The 17,357-nt window shown below is 38.4% G+C and overlaps 1 protein-coding gene across 9 annotated transcripts in view; it reads left to right on the forward strand.

Annotated features, from left to right (window-relative positions):
• The window catches only part of LOC126362397 (uncharacterized), a 335,074-nt gene that overhangs the window by 51,131 nt on the left and 266,586 nt on the right, over window positions 1-17,357 (forward strand). For 8 of the 9 annotated variants that reach the window (XM_050007876.1, XM_050007883.1, XM_050007882.1 and 5 more), the window contains 6 exons: window positions 2,606-2,809; window positions 3,095-3,298; window positions 3,436-3,549; window positions 8,852-9,039; window positions 10,674-10,800; window positions 10,909-11,030. In XM_050007876.1, coding sequence (XP_049863833.1) covers window positions 2,606-2,809; window positions 3,095-3,298; window positions 3,436-3,549; window positions 8,852-9,039; window positions 10,674-10,800; window positions 10,909-11,030 — 959 coding nt within the window. The remainder of the gene's footprint in view (window positions 1-2,605; window positions 2,810-3,094; window positions 3,299-3,435; window positions 3,550-8,851; window positions 9,040-10,673; window positions 10,801-10,908; window positions 11,031-17,357) is intronic. The other variant, XM_050007881.1, reaches the window with a different exon arrangement.

Here is a 17,357-nt window from a genome sequence, read left to right on the forward strand (position 1 = left end):
CCCTGCTACTACTGAAAAGGCTGTCGCCCCTCTTCAGGAACCACGTGTTTGTCTGGCCTCTGAACAGTTACCCCTCCTTTGTGGTTGCACCGATGGTACAGCTATCTGTATCGCTGAGACACACAAGCCTCCCAACCGATGGCAAGGTCCAATGTATAGTTCTTCATATATTTTTTGACCTGCCTTAACCTTCCTGCCTCTCTCAATGTGTTTGCATTCCAAAATCCAATATTGGTTTTCTTTTTCAGGCCAAAGGTAATATCCTTAAGATCTATCGAGCTATTTCTCCGTATAGTTTTTGTGATATGATTTATTTTTTTATTTTTGTGGCACAGGTTATCAGTTCACAGCCACGAGTGTCCAGGTAGGGCTGCCACCTCATGGCCTGGACTCCTGACAAGAATTTTATTTCAGTGCCTTAACCTTTACATGGTTTGTCTTCATCATAACTACATAACACTAACCATCCCTCCACAGTAAGGCCCATGTGCATCACCACTGTTCTCGCTACCAAGAATCTTTTGCAGCCCACGTTAGGAGACTGTGCCTGCTGCCATGCAGTCACAGAGAGGAAAAGAAAAGGATAGGATACTAAATAGGACATTGTGACACACACTTTGTCTCGTTCTTCTTTGGATACCTGGCCAGCTTGGGAGACCCTGCCGACAGTTACACTATCACCGGTGTAGCTTACCCATTCATTGGAACACGCAAATGCCCTTGCATGCACTGACTCTGTTTTATAGTGGCAGTGTCTCCTGAGGGGGTTGTGTAATGAGAGGAAATAATAAATCTGCTTTTTCGGTACAGTTCAGTTTAGTATCCTATCCTCTGTTCTGAATGGAACAATGTGACTTGTGCATACTGTTTAGTCTATCATCATGCTGAGATAGCATGCATTGTCTCTTTGCTGACCAAACTGGCATACATAATAGTTCCTAGATTTCAACAATCATCAGCTATCGTGAGTCTGCCTTGCAGTGGTTACCCACAGTCAGGTGAAGCGTGCTTTGTACAAATTGTGGCTCATAGTTAACCCTAAGACGATACAACAAAATGAGGATTGTGTGACAGTAAAAATATATTGGCCTTACTATTTGTGATCATAGGATGATCAAATCCTTCCCATAGGAGTATCCTGGCAAAGAAACTAAGCAATAGCTCTTCTTCCAAGTAGTTCCCTCCACACGGAGGGGGGAATGATACAAGTCTTGCATTAAATTCACAGTTGTAGCACTTTGTTAACTCAATCTGCAGTGCCATATTGCTCAACAGGCTTTTACTTATTAATGCATTAATAAATTGTCTCAACATTCAACATAGCTTGCTAAAGTTAATCTTGTCTTGAGGATATAAATGAATATTGACAAAGGACCTTAATTTGTGATGATCATAACAGGATTAACACATGGGTCACCTGTATAAGGTACTCACTCTGGTGGATAATTGTAATTTTTTCCAGTGAATCAACTGTTTGTATCGCTTAGCACAGAATGCTAAGGTAGACGTCATCGTTTTGGGATTGTATTCTAAGGAAGACTGTTGGAATAAAAGTGGCTAATCGCCAGATCAGTAGACAGTGGCTCCTCTCTCAGTACTGAAGTCACAACATTGGCTGAGATTACTTCCATGATCAATGGGGTGGCAGAGACAGTGAGAGTGACAAACTGGAGTTCTACCCAACTCTCGGTGATTGCCCCTGTGGTATCCCCCACTCGCACCACTGCTGCCACCAGGCATGTACAGGCATTGCTGACTGCAGCACTGTATTCTGCCTGTGTACATGTATCTGTATTTGAATATGCATGCTTATATCAATTTCTTTAGTGCTTCAGTGTATTAATTATAAGTTGAATCAGTTGTTACGCTGGACCATAGATTTAATAAAATATAGGTTTTCTTTTCACTTACATTTTGGGAAGGACATTCATATAGTTTATTGTAGCTGTAGATTCATTCTTGTAGTGGTGTTATTTTCTTCATACAGTTACATCACACAATTTATTTTATGTTAAATTCATGTAAAATCAGTTTCAAGGCTATACAATTTTTATGACTTTCTCCAACAATATCATGATCTGCACAACCAGTCTGTTGAATGGGTCACTGTAAATGTGGTACTAACTGGTGGTATTTTGTTACTTAATGATTGTAATATTTTGTGCGTAGGAGTATAAACAGTGTTATTTGAGCAACAGTTTTGCAACCCACACTGTGATTTAATAAGTAAAGTATTCTGGTTCCAGTCTAACACTGCTCATGTTTGTGTTTCCTTCTCAAATATTTTGCATAAAGCTGATGGTTTAGTGATGACATATTTTAATCTGCCTGGAGAAATTTGTGTGGCTTATGGCATATTACATATATCACTCAGAATATTGTTTTTAAGAATTCTATTTGAAATTCCTTCCATACTATATTATTTGAATCAAAATTGAACTATGCATTGAATTCAATAAAAGATTGCAAGTAACATATGACTTCTCTGTTTACAAGTATAAATGTAAGCAATAATTCTTATTTAGCTGACATTTGCTGCCAGTATTATTTTAATAACATTAACTTTTTTTGCTTACTCCTAAGTGCTGTTACATTTTTTATACAGGTATCTGGATCAAAAAGCCGTAGTGCGTCAATGCCTAGAAACAATATTCAGAGCATTAAAATAAATAAAAGACAAGGGAAGAGGCCTGCTGATTCACAAGATGTTGAGAATGGAGTCTTGCATAATTCTTCAAAGAATATTACGGATGATGTGGAGTTTGTGCAGGACAATGACAAAGATATTCTAGACAATGCAGCTAAGAAAGCAAGTAGTTTTATGAATTACGTTTGTTGTTTTATATTACTGTTGATTGCATGTTAGGCCCATTTAGATCATATATTTTGAATGTATGAAGATAAGTTCTATCTCTTGCATTAATGAAAGTAAAATTTTTTTCACTAGACTGGACACATATTTTAATGATCTTTGTATATTTGTAGTATTGATACAAAACATAAAGGGTCTGTTTTGAGAGAAAAATATCTGAGAGCAGTACTGTTCGTAACAAATATGAGTAATTCGTAACTCTTCCATTGGTGTGTCACTTAGATTGTTGCTACAAAAAGTCGGAGTGCATCAGAACCAAGAATTGGTGTACAGAAGCACAAAGTAAACAAGAAACAGAGGAAGGGCCCTGTTGAGTCACAGGACTTCAAAAATGATGCCTTCTATCAGACTTTAAAAACCCTTTCAAATGAAGTAATATCTACATGTACAAATAGCCCAAGTCAGTCTGCAAATATTACGAAGGAAGCAAGTATATTTTTACTGCCTTTGTATTCATTTGCTTCAGTTTAACTTTTATATTTAGTGTTCTACTTAATGTTGTTGTAGCAGCAAAATTTTGTATGTATATGTAAAAATACTAATAATTTATGATTTTCATACAGCAGATACAAAGCTTGGTACAAGAAGGATCTCAGCTTTTAGAGAAAGGTCTTCCAAGGAAGGCTGCAGAGAGATACAAGGAGGCGCACAGTATTTTAGGTGGTGTGGATATCCAGGTCAGATCATCATTTCAGTAGCATTATTGTTGCAGTACTTTGTTGTTATAAGAAATTGAAAGTAATCTTTTCTTTTTGCTCTTTGTAGTAGTGCATTACAGTATTTGCATACAGTTTCATAGCATGAACATCTAGGATCAAACTGTGTATATATTTCTGGTTAGTTGGTTCCATTCTCTCTCACAAGGAGATGCCTCCAGCAGTGGGATCAACTTTTTGAAAACATTTATTTGTAGATGTAGGTTTGCATGATGCTCAGTTGTTTCGAAAATGTGGCATAGTGTAGACTGAATGAATGCATAGTGTAATGGATAGTGTGAGGCCCTCATCACATGGGTTCAAATCTTGTCAGGTGCTTTAATTTTTTTTATTTTTAAAACTTTTTATCAAAATAACTGATCATAATTTTTATTCAATTAATTACAATTAAACCTCTTAATTGAATGAAAACAATTACATTTAAACCTCTTAACTGATTAAAAATAATGATCAGAGTCATTTCGACAGAGATTTAACAACAAAAAGATTTAAACAAGTGACGAGTTTCGAACTTGCAACATCCTGCAGGTGAGACTCTTACCTTGTCATATGCTTCGCAAACGTTCTGTACAACACTACTTGACTAAAGCTATTGAGCATCATGTGATATTCCAAAATCTTTTTTCCTTGATCATTCACAAATGAAGGCCCAACATGATGAATGGTTGCAGGATGTGATATCTGTGACCTTTACTTACATTACCACATAGATGGTTTCAAAAAATTGACTCAACTGTTTGGGACCCGCCCTTGTCAGTCTCAAAAAATGTTCAAAACTGTAATGTGGGTTAAGAGCTTCTCAGTAATTAATTTTGCATGAAAATTATGCCCCAGTCAAATTCAAATATCTGTCCATGGCCACTAGAATCTGACCAATGTGATATGGATAAATGTTGCCTTCAACTAATGCTTTTATTTCAAACCATTTTTATGACAAACATGACTGAAGACAGAAATGACTTGATGCATGTAATTCAAGTTAAGTCTGCAATTCTACTCAGCTACATAAATTTGTCAGTATAGAGAGATCTGTCGTTGAAGTTCACATTTAGTACATATTAAGTCTGCACACCATGTCTGCTGGAGACCAGCCTTCATTCTTTTATATCCCATCACAGTCAACCATTGATGTTCTAGAAAGCAGTGCATTGTGTAAATGCCAACATTGTCTAAATACCATTTGTAGTTTGTCTTAATAATATCAATATTTTATTTCCATGTTGGTGATATTTTTAATTTTGTCAAGTCTGTTGTGATTTTATAGTATCATCTTAAAGTGAAGGTTGCAAACTGCAGTGATTGAGTACAAAGTAAAAAATCTGTCATATTTCATTAATAAACTATGACATTTGGGTTAAAAGTTGTAATTGAGATTTGTGAAATATGATACAGCAAATTTAATAACTCATTCAGTTACCATCATAAATAACATTAGTGTATGGTATTGCATACATCAGCTGTTTCATGTTTATAATGGCGTCAGAGGGTTGTGAAGAGTTTATTTTGTAGTGGATATCATTCACAGAAATAACTTTTTCTGGATTCCATAACGTAAACAATGTGATAAAATTTCCTTAGTGGCCTGGATGTGTATGATGATTACTTATACGTTGTATACAGGATGTGTTCTGTAAGACACAACACACCTTTTATTTTGTGAACAGCTCCAGATATTGAAACAGGTTTTTGGCAAATGATAGTTTGCTAACGGGCATGTACGTTTTTGTGTCATAAAAAGTCTTAACTCTGTATTGATAGAGATATTGAAGCAAGGTTTTTTTTTAATGTTGTACTTTTTTTTTTTAATGGCACTGGGAAATGCTTGAAAAGACAAGTACAGTCATATAATGCGTTTTAATTTAGAAGTTTTAACTCTTTAGAAAATAATCTGAGAAATATTCTGAAATTGAAAGGCAGATTGGCCGGAATTGGCTATTGCATTGCAAACGAGCTCATGCCATGCTATTGATTGACTTTAATTGCATCAGGGAGTGTGGGAGCTTCAGTTGGCTTATCGTGATATTTCATGAGGACAGGCTGAACCAATTGATAGTATATGCAGAACTTTCCTTATGCACAACTTTCCTAAAGGCATTCACAGTGTGATGCGTTTTCCTTAGTCAACAAGATACTTGTTTACCGTAACAACACTCCATGTTTCTGACAATGGCCATGGGAGGCTGAGTGCGATGCTATTGTGGTTGAGTAGTACGTTTCGTATTAAGCCTGTTGCCTGTTCTCTTGTATGCACTACTAGCAGGAATTGTTATCGTCGCAAGCTATTTCTGCTTCAGCATTCTTGCATGCTGACATGGAAACTGACAAAGTTAGACATGCTACTTTTGTATGGCAAATGCCAAAGAAATGCTGTTGAAATGGTACGGCAGTATAGGGGTGTCTATCCTGATCATCACTGTTCATCACTCTGGGCATTTGCCCAGATTATTAGGTCACTAGTACGAACAGGCAGCTTCAGTGTCAAACAGGATGAGGATGGAGACAAACTGAAAGAGCACATGAAGAAGCTGCTGTGGCTACAACATTCAACAGTCCGCACTGTTGCATGAGATGTATTGCCAAGGAATGTGGGATCTGCCAGATGAGTGTCATTCACATCTTGCGTTGCCATAAATTTCACCTTCATCATCTGTCACTACTTCAATTATGGGAGGACATAATTGCGAGCATTGTACAGAATCTTGTCAGTTTGCATTGAAGCACCTGGGAAACAACACTACATTTTCAGAATGAGATTTTCACTCTGCTGCGGAGTGTGCGCTGATATGAAACTTCGTGGCAGATTAAAACTGTGTGCCTGACCAAGAGTCGAACTCGGGACCTTTGCCTTTCACGGGCAAGTGCTCTACCATCTGAGCTACCGACGCACGACTCATGCCCCGTACTCACAGCTTTACTTCTGCCAGTATCTCGTCTCCTACCTTCCAAACTTTACAGAAGCTCTCCTGCGAACCATGCAGAACTAGCACTCCTGAAAGAAAGGATATTGTGTAGACATGGCTTAGCCACAGCCTGGGGGATGTTTCCAGAATGAGATTTTTACTCTGCAGCGGAGTGTGCGCTGATATGAAACTTCCTGGCAGATTAAAACTGTGTGCCTGACCGAGACTAGAACTCGGGACCTTTGCCTTTCGCGGGCAAGTGCTCTACCATATGAGCTACGGAAGCACGACTCACGTCCGGTACTCACAGCTTTACTTCTGCCAGTATCTCGTCTCCTGGGGGATGTTCGGTAGCTCAGATGGTAGAGCACTTGCCCGCGAAAGTCAAAGGTCCCGAGTTCGAGTCTCGGTTGGGCACACAGTTTTAATCTGCCAGGAAGTTTCAACACTACATTTTTCCAGCATGTGCTCTGTACCAACAAATCAATGCTCACAAACCACACTAATATAAATTTAGATGATACAGACTGATGGGCAGCTGAAAATCCACGCAGGCTTGACCAGGTACTACACCAATGACCGTGGAACGTAAACATATAGTGCAGCATTTTATAGGGAACTCCATTGTAAAATTATATTTCTTCCCGAGGGTGTAAATGAAAATACATATGCGCACTTTCTTATGAACAATCCAGCTGTTCTTGTAGAAGGCGTACCATTGGATAGGTGTCAGTATAAATGGTTCCAACAAAATGGCTATCCTACTCTCTCTCGCTGTGTTGCAGTGCAAATACTGAATGAAAGGTTCCCTGACCATTGGAGGACATTTTTAAGTAAAATGCAAAATAATATTTTGTTAAGAAACACATTTATGTTGTGGGTAACATTATTATTATTATTATTATTATTATTATTATTATTATTATTATTTTAAATCTAAAAAAGTTAATAAACTAGTTTATTTCTTCCCTGACTCGGGCCATTTGTCACTAGGAAATATGAATGACTTGAATGACCAGTGTTTGTGTTTCACTTTTGAAAAGTGAGTGGTGACAGGGAGGGTTTATGTGGAAACCTACCTGACAAAACTGTAGTTGTTTCCACAAAAACCTGGAAACATACACACGTTTAAAATAGTTTTCCTCAGCCCCATCTAATGCACTGGACGTAAGTGTATGCCATAGTCCACATTCAAAAATAATAGCTGACCTAATATCTGTATCTTACACGTAATGAGGTTTTTCTTAGTGGTGTAGGAGTGTCCTGCTGCGTATGACGATGGAGCCTCACGCGAGAGTTCTGCTTGGCAATGTTTTGCACAGCAATAGTTGACTCTGGCCACATTAGTTTGAATTTTAGTACATTTCTCGGATTCTTTTGTAATGAGTTTTAACCTTAAAATTAACAAATGTTATATCACCGTACTTGTCTTTTCAAGTGTTTTCAGATACCATTTAAAAAAAAGTATATCATGCCAGTTTTAAAAAATAATACTTGCTTCAATATCTCAACTGGTACAAGAGTCTTTTTATCACACACACAAAAGTATGTGCCCCTTAGCATACTATTGTTTGCGAAATCGTCATTTCGATATCTGGAACTGTTCATGGAATAAAAGGGGTGTTATATCTTACATAACTCACCCTGTATATTCAGATTATAGTAGCAAAGTTCTGGTAGAATGTAAATATTTAAGGGTGTGAAGGGACCACTCACTGAAAAACAGGAACATCGAATCATCAACAGGCACGTACAAAAAAAGACAGAAAACTGGTTAACTTTCAGAGTATGTCCTTTATCGAGCTAGTTGACACGCGCCCACATGTGCGCTTTCGATCACACACACACACACACACACACACTCTCTCTCTCTCTCTCTCTCTCTCTCTCTCTCTCTCTCTCTCTGTCTCTCTCTCTGTGTGTGTGTGTGTGTGTGTGTGTGTGTGTGTGTGTGTGTGTGTGTGTGTGTGTGTGTGTGTGTGTGTGCGGGCGCGCCCGCCTGTCCTCTAACTCATGTGCTTACACACTGCCAACCAGATGCTCCTTGACTGTCCACCCCAGATTGCTGCTCATGTCAGCAGCAACTCCATTCAGGCTAGAGTAGTAATTTGTGAGAATTTGGTTTGTGTGAATGTGCGTGTTTTCTGTTTCCGAAGAAATCCTTCCCATTGTGTGTGTGTATGATGCAACAACTTCTTTGCAATGGCTAGCAGTCTATCCTTTTCTTGATACTGTGGATGTAAATCTTATATTTTTTTCTGTGATCTTATTCGCATATGTTTTATAATTTCAAATTCTTGTAATTGACTGTAGTTTTTCTGGCATTGCAAAAGTGGTGACTGAAATTAATGGTTTCCCTACAGGTTTATGGCTGGAAAGAGATTGAATATAGTGTGTTGCAGTATGCATTATGCTGGAGTTGGATTGAAGCATTGAACTATGAGGATATAGTTTTGTCCATTAATATGCTTGTAGCTGTTAAGAATGCCCATGGACCTCGTTTGCCTGCAGTTCATTATGCATTGGGCTCAGCATATAGTAGACTTAATCGGTATGTGAAGCTTTTATTAATGTGAAAAAATTGGTTTTTTTTTTAAAAAAAATCAGACTGAGATTTGTGAGATACTTGTTATGAACTTTCAGAAACTAAAACAGATTGTGTAAAAAGAAAATCCCCCCTTTCAGAAATACTTCAATTTGGAGTAAGCTGATGGCTGGCTAGTACACATCTGCTGGATATTTATTCCAGTATGTGTTGTGGCTGCACATGGGGGGGGGGGGGGGGGGGCACAGCTGTTGGAACTTAAGTCCCCTTCTTCAGGATGAGAAAAAAGGGGAAGAGGGTAGCAGCAGAATCTTTGTAAGCAAGGTTATGAATGGATCCACGATGTGTAAGGAAGAAAAGACATCAGAGTGATTGGGAGAACAAAGATAGAAGATCTGCAACAATTGTGCTAATATAAATGTAAAAGAAAGCAGATGGAACGATAATAAGACAAAAGTGAGGAAAGATATGTGTTGAAGTAAAATAAACTGAGGCAAGGGAACTAAGAGAAGGAAGCAAGAGGCGTACCTACTTTCGGTTCACCATGAGAGGATGACAGACAAATAGAAGTGTTGTTTTGCAATTTACTGTCACCAGAGTTGTGTGAATGGAGCCAAATACCCCCTGTGGCCAAGCAGACACTATGATATCTTAGTCATGTTGTAGAGGATTCTCAGCAAGTGGAAGGTTGACAACCTAGAGATCAGGAGTTTGTGTCCATTCATTAATTCTTCCTATGAAGAAAGGCATGTAGTGAACGTGTGAGCAGATAAGTGACGTGAGTTGTCATGCCTACCTTTATTATTGTGATTTTTGCCAGTGATGTGGCCAGTATGGGTGATAGTGGGTTGGTGCATGGAGCAGGTTTTACTGTGAGAGTGGTTGAAAGGGTAAGAACCGTAGTGAATTTACAGTGGTCTGGGATTATTGTCTGTATGGGGAAGGATGTTATGGCAATTAGGAGGATGATAGAATGTAACTTGTGATGTATTGGGGAAATAAGAGATGTGATCACAGTTCAGAACTTGACTGCAGGAGGTCAGTAATAGATGGAGACATTCAAAGCCAAGAATGAAATAACCCAGTTTTGGTAGTTTGGTATCTGGCTTACTAGTTTACCACAAAGAGGAAAGGTAATCATAAGTCTGAACCTTCCCATTTGATTTTTATCAGACAAAAGGTTGTAATGAGTGGCCAAAGGAATGGTGTGAAATGTTGTCTGCAGCAAGTAAACTGAGTTTGCATTTGAAGCAAGTAGAGCAGTAGACAGTCTTATACATCTTCTCCTTTTTGAAAGAAGTTGGCTACAACCCTGATCAAGCTCTTCCTTTTCGAAGCCAAAAGTGTAATGAGAACTGATTTAGTCGTCCTGTAAAAGCTTGACTGGCACATCTCAGTCTCTTACAAATTTTCCATGTTCTCATAATAAAAATAATTTGTTATCCACAAAACCACTCCTACATTTTCTCAATGGAAACATGCTTTCTACTTGGTACTCACTTGGTTTGAGGCAGTGTTGTAGTTTCTTGTTGTGTAACTTTTTTTAATATCATGTACTTTGCTGATGTCACTAATAATAAAATGTGTTCATTATCTGCTATGGAAACTTTTTAGTGGTATAATTATCAACTTATTTTCAGGTACAAAGTAGCTTTACAGCATGTAAGAAGTGGGATTGAGTTTTTGAACAAAGAAATTGTGTTTGAAGTTCATCCGTGGCCAGGGACAAACAATATAATAAAAGAGACAACACGAAGTGGCTTACAGGTGTGGCTTTATGGATGTCGATAAGTATCTAACTGCATTTTTAATGCTGTTGCTGTTTATTAAAAACATCTATCCATCCAAATATCTGGTATTGTTATTTTGTTTTAGGAATCTCTTAACAGACTGTTCAACACGTGTACTGTTTATCATCAACCAGATGCTGTCTGCAGATATAACGCCTGCTTATCTACGTACCCGCACATTATTCCATCAGTAGACATATTTTACAGGTAAATATGAAATGTGTTTAATTTATGCTAATTATACAGGAGAACAGAAATTTGACCCTCTTAGATCCTTGACTTGTTTTTAACTAACCTTTGGCCTCCAAATACAAAAATAACTGCAGTTTGTATCCATCACATCAATTTTTTAAGCTACAGAATACTCTCTCTTTGTTTTGAAAGTCATGCAAACTGTGCATATATAGGAAAATAAATGTAAAACTTACCAAATATACTGTTCACAGAAAAATGTTCTATTCATATCAAGGCTATAATAGTTACTGCAAGTTAAATTGTGTTCATACAAATAGTAAACTTTCTTTACCAAATGGTGAGCATACATAATAAGCAAAAATTTTTGCTTACTGCTTCTTCTGGGGGTGTTTAATATGTGGGCATTCTCGCTTAATTCTTCAACAATAGTCGGCCGTCATAGACATATCTCAATTATGTTCATATCTTGGTGGAGTCGCTCACTCTGCTCATCATTGACTGCACCAAGATTTTCCAGGAAGTCAGTAAAATGGCTATGTAAAAAATGTATTTTCATACTTATTTTTCGATCAAAGAGGCAGCAGACCATTTTAAAGTCAGCACAGATGATCTGTTGATGCATGTGATATTGCAACAAATCGATGGCTTTCTTTATGTCTTCTTATTCCTCTTGTAAACAAATTGAATAGCCTATTGGAATTGCACCAAATAAATTTACAATGTGGAGGACACACTTGAAGCTCCTCATTGAGCTATCGATCAACAATCACCATTCACGTATGTTATAGGCTGAAATTCCCAACTCTCCTTTAAACCACATACATAATGACAATATACAAACCCATCATCACTTCAAAAATATTGCAGAAACACATGTTCTCTTGATTGAAGGTAGAATACTGTAGCTTCTTTTGCAAGCAAGTTTTTCACACACAGTATTAATGCTAACAGTTCTGAAACTTTTCTGGATAGTCCAAAATCTCTTGCCAAATCATTAAACTTTAGCTGCTCAAATTCCTTACATATTTAATCATCTTCAGTTGCAAAATCATTATCAGTGGTGTCACTCGTCATTCACTAGACACACATTCCTGCATTTCCAAATAAGGTAATTCATTGAAAACTGGTGGGATTTCAGCTAAATGAGACTCTTTATGTATAGCGAATGGTAAATGAGGATACTCTATTTTATATTTGTTTTTCTTGTTGTATTATGGTGTTTTCACCGTAAGAAATTGACAACCTCTTGAGTGATCTCTGGGTCTCGCCAAATCATAAGTATAACAAATGAAAGTTTACCTTGTATTCCCCTGGTCTGCATCTACATCTATTTTATGTAAACCACCGTGAGATGTGTGGCAGAGGGTATGTCTCATTTTACCAGATATTAGGGAAGAATGATTGTTTGAATGCCTCTGTGCATGTAGTAATTATTCTAATCTTGTCCTCATGATCCCTGTGTGAGCGATATGTAGGGGATTATAGTATATTCCTAGAGCCATCATTTAAAGCCAGTTCTTCAAATGTTGTTAATACACTTTCTCAGGATAGTTTACGCCTGCCTTAAAGAGTCTGCCAGTTCACTTCCTACAGTTCTCTGTACCACACTCCCACAGCTTAAACAAACTTGTGACAATTCATGCTGCCCTTCTCTGCATACGTTCGATATTCCATGTTAGTCATATTTGATATGAATACCACATACTTGAGCAATATTCTATAATGGGTCGCATGAGTCGTTTGTAATCAATCTCCTTCATAGGTGGATGTCCTCCCTACCAAAAATTCCCCAATCCAGTCAAAAATTGCACTTGATCCCCATATGATTGTACTTTTGGCAATAAGAAAGCATAGGTGTGGTACAAAGTCAAATGCTTTTCGGAAATCAAGAAATACTGCATTGACCTGATTGCCTTGATCCAAAACTTTCAGTATGTCATGTGAGAAAAGTGCAAGTTGTGTTTCTCATTGTCAATGTGTTCTAAGTCGGTGCTGGTTGGCATTGAGGAAGTCATCTGTTCAAGATACCTCATTATGCTTGAGCTCAGAATTTGTTCTAAGATTCTGCAACAAATCGATTCCAGAGACACTGGACGATAATTTTCTAAATCACTTCTACTAAGTCGGTGCTGGTTGGCATTGAGGAAGTCATCTGTTCAAGATACCTCATTATGCTTGAGCTCAGAATTTGTTCTACGATTCTGCAACAAATCGATTCCAGAGACACTGGACGATAATTTTCTAAATCACTTCTACTACCCTTCTTGTAGATGAGTGTGACCTGTGCTATTCTCCAACAACTAGACAAGGTTTTTTGTTTGTGGGATCTACGGTAGATTACAGTTAAAAGAGGGGCTCTCTCAGCTGCAAATTCAGTATAGATTGTGACAGGCATTTCATTAGGCCCTGGAACTTTGTTCAGTTTTAAAGATTTAAGCTGTTTCTCAATGCCACTGACACTAATACTTATTTCATTCATCTTTCCAGTGGTACAAGGATTAAATTGGGGCAACTCTCCCAGGTTTTCCTTTGAAAGGACATTTGAAAATGGAGTTATGCATTTCAGCCTTTCTTTGCTATCCTCAGTTTTAGTTCCTGTCTCATTTGCTAGGGACTGGACATTAACTTTGATGCCACTAATAGCCTTACATATAACCAGAATTTCTTTGGGTTCTGTGAAAGATCATTTAACAGTTTTCTGCTATGGTAGTGTTTGACGGCATCATGTATTGCTCTCTTGACAATCGAAAGTGTTTCATTTAGTGTTTATCTGTAGCACTATGCTTTGTTTTACATGTATTATGCAGTAATCTATGTTTCTTTAGAAGTTTCTTTACAGTGACTGTATACCATGGAGGTTCCCTCCCATTATGGACTATTCTGCTGGGCACGTATCTATCCATTGCGTGTCAACTATTCCTATAAACCTGAGCCACAGTTCCTCTACAAGCTCCTGCTCTGTGCTGAAAGCTTCAAGTTCCTCATTGAGATATGACACTACTGATTTTTTTATCTAGCTTATTGAACATATAAATCTTTCTGCTTGTTTTAGTCATCCTTTGTACTTTGGTAATCATTGTTGCCACAACCATGTCGTGGTCACTGATACCAGTTTCAGTGTGGACGTCCTCAAAGAGACCAGGTCTGTTTGTTGCTATTAGATCCAATGTATTTTATCGTGAGTGGGTTCCTAACTCTATGTTCAGACATTTCTCAAAGAAGGCATTTAGTAATGTTTCACAGGATATCTTATCAAGCACAGCACTAACAGAACAGTAATTTTTTCAATTAATTGTTGGATGATTAAAATTTGCACGATTGGTGAACTTATGTACAAGTGAACTGAAGTTTTCTCTAGAGTTTTTGGTTACATCAGAAGATGAGTCTGGGGTGCAATACAAGGATCCAACTATCATTTTATGACCACCCCTGATACTGAGTCTCATCAAACAATGTCATGTGCAGCTTCAGTTTCTATCTTGATGGATTTAAGTTTGTTGTGTCTTGCGGCAGATACACCACCCATTTCTCATTTGCCTATCCTTTTGATATACACTTAACTTTTCCCCAAAAATTCACTGCTATCAGTTTCAGGTTTCAACCAGCTTTCTGTACCTAGTGTTGTGTGAGCTTCACTGCTTTTCATGAGCGCTTCAAACTCTGCACTTCGTTGCAAATGCTTTGGCAGTTTACCATTAGGATGTCAGTATGGGACAGGATCTTCTCATGAAATTTTAATCACCAGTTTTCTCCTCCGATTGCAAAAACATTCTGTTGGCACCCATCTGCATAGGGAGAAATGATCATCACGATAAAATAAGAGAAATCAGGGCTCGCACAGAAAAATTTAAGTGCTCGTTTTTCCCGCGTGCCATTCGAGAGTGGAACAGTAGAGAAACAGCTTGAATGTGGTTCATTGAACCCTCTGCCAGGCACTTTACTGTGATTAGCAGAGTAATCACGTAGATGTAGATGTAGACAGTATTCTCACCTGTGGGAGACATTTCTTTGGATCTTACACTGATACTTCTGTGTTTCCTACAGCTGCCGTTATCTGGCTTGGATGGAGATTCACCTAACATAATAAACACTTACATGCACACTAACACAGTGCAGCTACCTGAGTAGCAGCCTCTGATGTGTAGTGCACACCTGGCCCATTTAGGGAGACCCTGCAGTTCGCAACCCTATGGCACAAGTCCAGTAAGTCGAAGCCTAACTTTTCACAGTACCTTCAAAGCACCTGGTTCAGTCGTTCTGCTCCAGTCAGAACCATAGGTCCATGATCAGTTGTGGCAGGAAAGGCTGCAAATTGTGAGCTTCGTTAAAACTCCATGTGCAAGGCTGGTCTTCTCAACTTTCTCTGCCAGTCACTGGAATGACCCAGGTATGATCTTGGAGCCCAGATGGCAGGCATTATTTGTTCCAATGTGCGCCACAGTGTGCAGTTGGTTGCACCCTGTCCCCTCAGTGGCTGCTGGAAAGCCTCTTCAACATGTTGAATGAGGCCCCCAGGTGTATATACTGAGAAATCTGGTGTCCTGATGCCATTTCCCTAAGGGATACCATAATTCAATGTAAATTTGAACTGCCAATGATTAAAAGACCTCTACCCTTTTGCGTTTGTCTCCTCTTGACACCTGACAAAACATGTTTCACCCAAACAGATGGAGTGAGTGCCACTGATTCAGTTTCAGTGAGAGACAGCACCCCAGACTTGTTGGTGAGGCGAATTGTATACACCCTGAGTTCTCCCTGGTCACCGCTCACCCTGTATAAGCTGCCTAGATCTACCATTGACACACCACTCGCAGTCAAGTGAATGAGTAATGACAGATTCTGTACTTACTGCAGAGGAGACAGGATCCACAGGAGAGGATAATACTACAGGTAACTCCAGTACCTATGTCACAGGTACACAACTCTCGGGAGCTCTTCCAACACCCTGATTCACAGCAGTTGCCAATCATTTTACAGTAATCAGGGCGATTTCAAGCTGCTTATAAATATCAACCAATTCTTCCCATTTTCGAGAACAGCATTCATGGTTGGGTTTCATTTTTGCTAGTGCACTGTATCAAAAGACAGTGAGAAAATAACTTCATACTAAGCCCACTGATTACTTTGTAATCTGTTTCCCCTAGAAGTTGCTAATTCCCACAAGATTTGAAGTAAAGACACTAAACTAGATTTCTATTAAGGCAACAGAGAAACCTGTGGTAAAAATAAGTAGTTTCCTAAAATGTTTTAAGGTTAATTATAGTTGTTAGCAAACTTGAAAATAGAGTTAAGAAACTGTTTTAAGATTAAAAATTATTGAAACAAGTTATTTTCAAGATCCTTACGGAACCTCTGACATATTCACGGGGGACCCCAGTTTTAGAAGCTCTGGTGTAGATCGTCAGATCATCATAGTGAACATACACCCTTCTAGAACCACAGGATCAGTTGCTGATTTGTTAAAAGCGTATCTCAAAGGCCTGAGGTAAAGGACAATTGTACATGTTTCAGACAGATAGACAAACTCTCGACACACTGCTTGCACATTTTGTGAGGGCCCCATGATTTATCTTGATCAGAAACTTTAACTTAAAAAAGAGGCAAAATAAGCTTGCCTGGCAAATGTGCTGATGGTTGTCCTATAACTGGGAATGGTAAAACTGGCACTTATATAGCAAAACAAATCAGGGCTGTTTAAGCACTTACAAAACTAACTACCAGAGGCAGACATAAGGAAATAAATAAAAACTGAACACAGACAAGAACTCTTGATTCCATGTTAGTATGCACTTCACTAAATCAGAGTGACAGAAACATTTCACTACAGTATCTGAACTGGTCTACACAGTTTGAACTTGTTACTGGTCTGCTATGGTATCATTCACCCCTCCCCTGATTGGTTGTAGAAACTTTGTCAGCCAACTGGACAGCAATATCTCTTGCTGGCTCCACACTTGATCCTACGTAGAATGGTCACATTCGTAAAACATGTTGAGAGAAAAAAAAACGCAATTTGGAAATCAGCATCCCCATTTAATGCTTAAGTAGCTCAAAAATCAAAGTCAGCAGAAATTGTGTTATAAATTATTTCCCCAATAAATACAATCTAGTGCACATTAACATCTTGTGAACTACTATTTGAAACCCATACAACCATCCTCTTTCCCCGGCCCTTGAGGTATGCTTTCAAACAAATCAGCAACTGATCCTGTGGTTCTAAAATGGTGGGTGTTCGCTGTGACAATCTGCTTCTCAAGCTGGGGTCCCCATAAATATGTTGGGCATTGTGTAAGGATAATGAAAATCACTTGTTTTTGTAATTTTTAATCTTAACAACAG

The sequence above is a fragment of the Schistocerca gregaria genome, chromosome 1 (assembly GCF_023897955.1).
Source record: "Schistocerca gregaria isolate iqSchGreg1 chromosome 1, iqSchGreg1.2, whole genome shotgun sequence".
NCBI classification, from domain to species: Eukaryota; Metazoa; Arthropoda; class Insecta; order Orthoptera; family Acrididae; genus Schistocerca; species Schistocerca gregaria.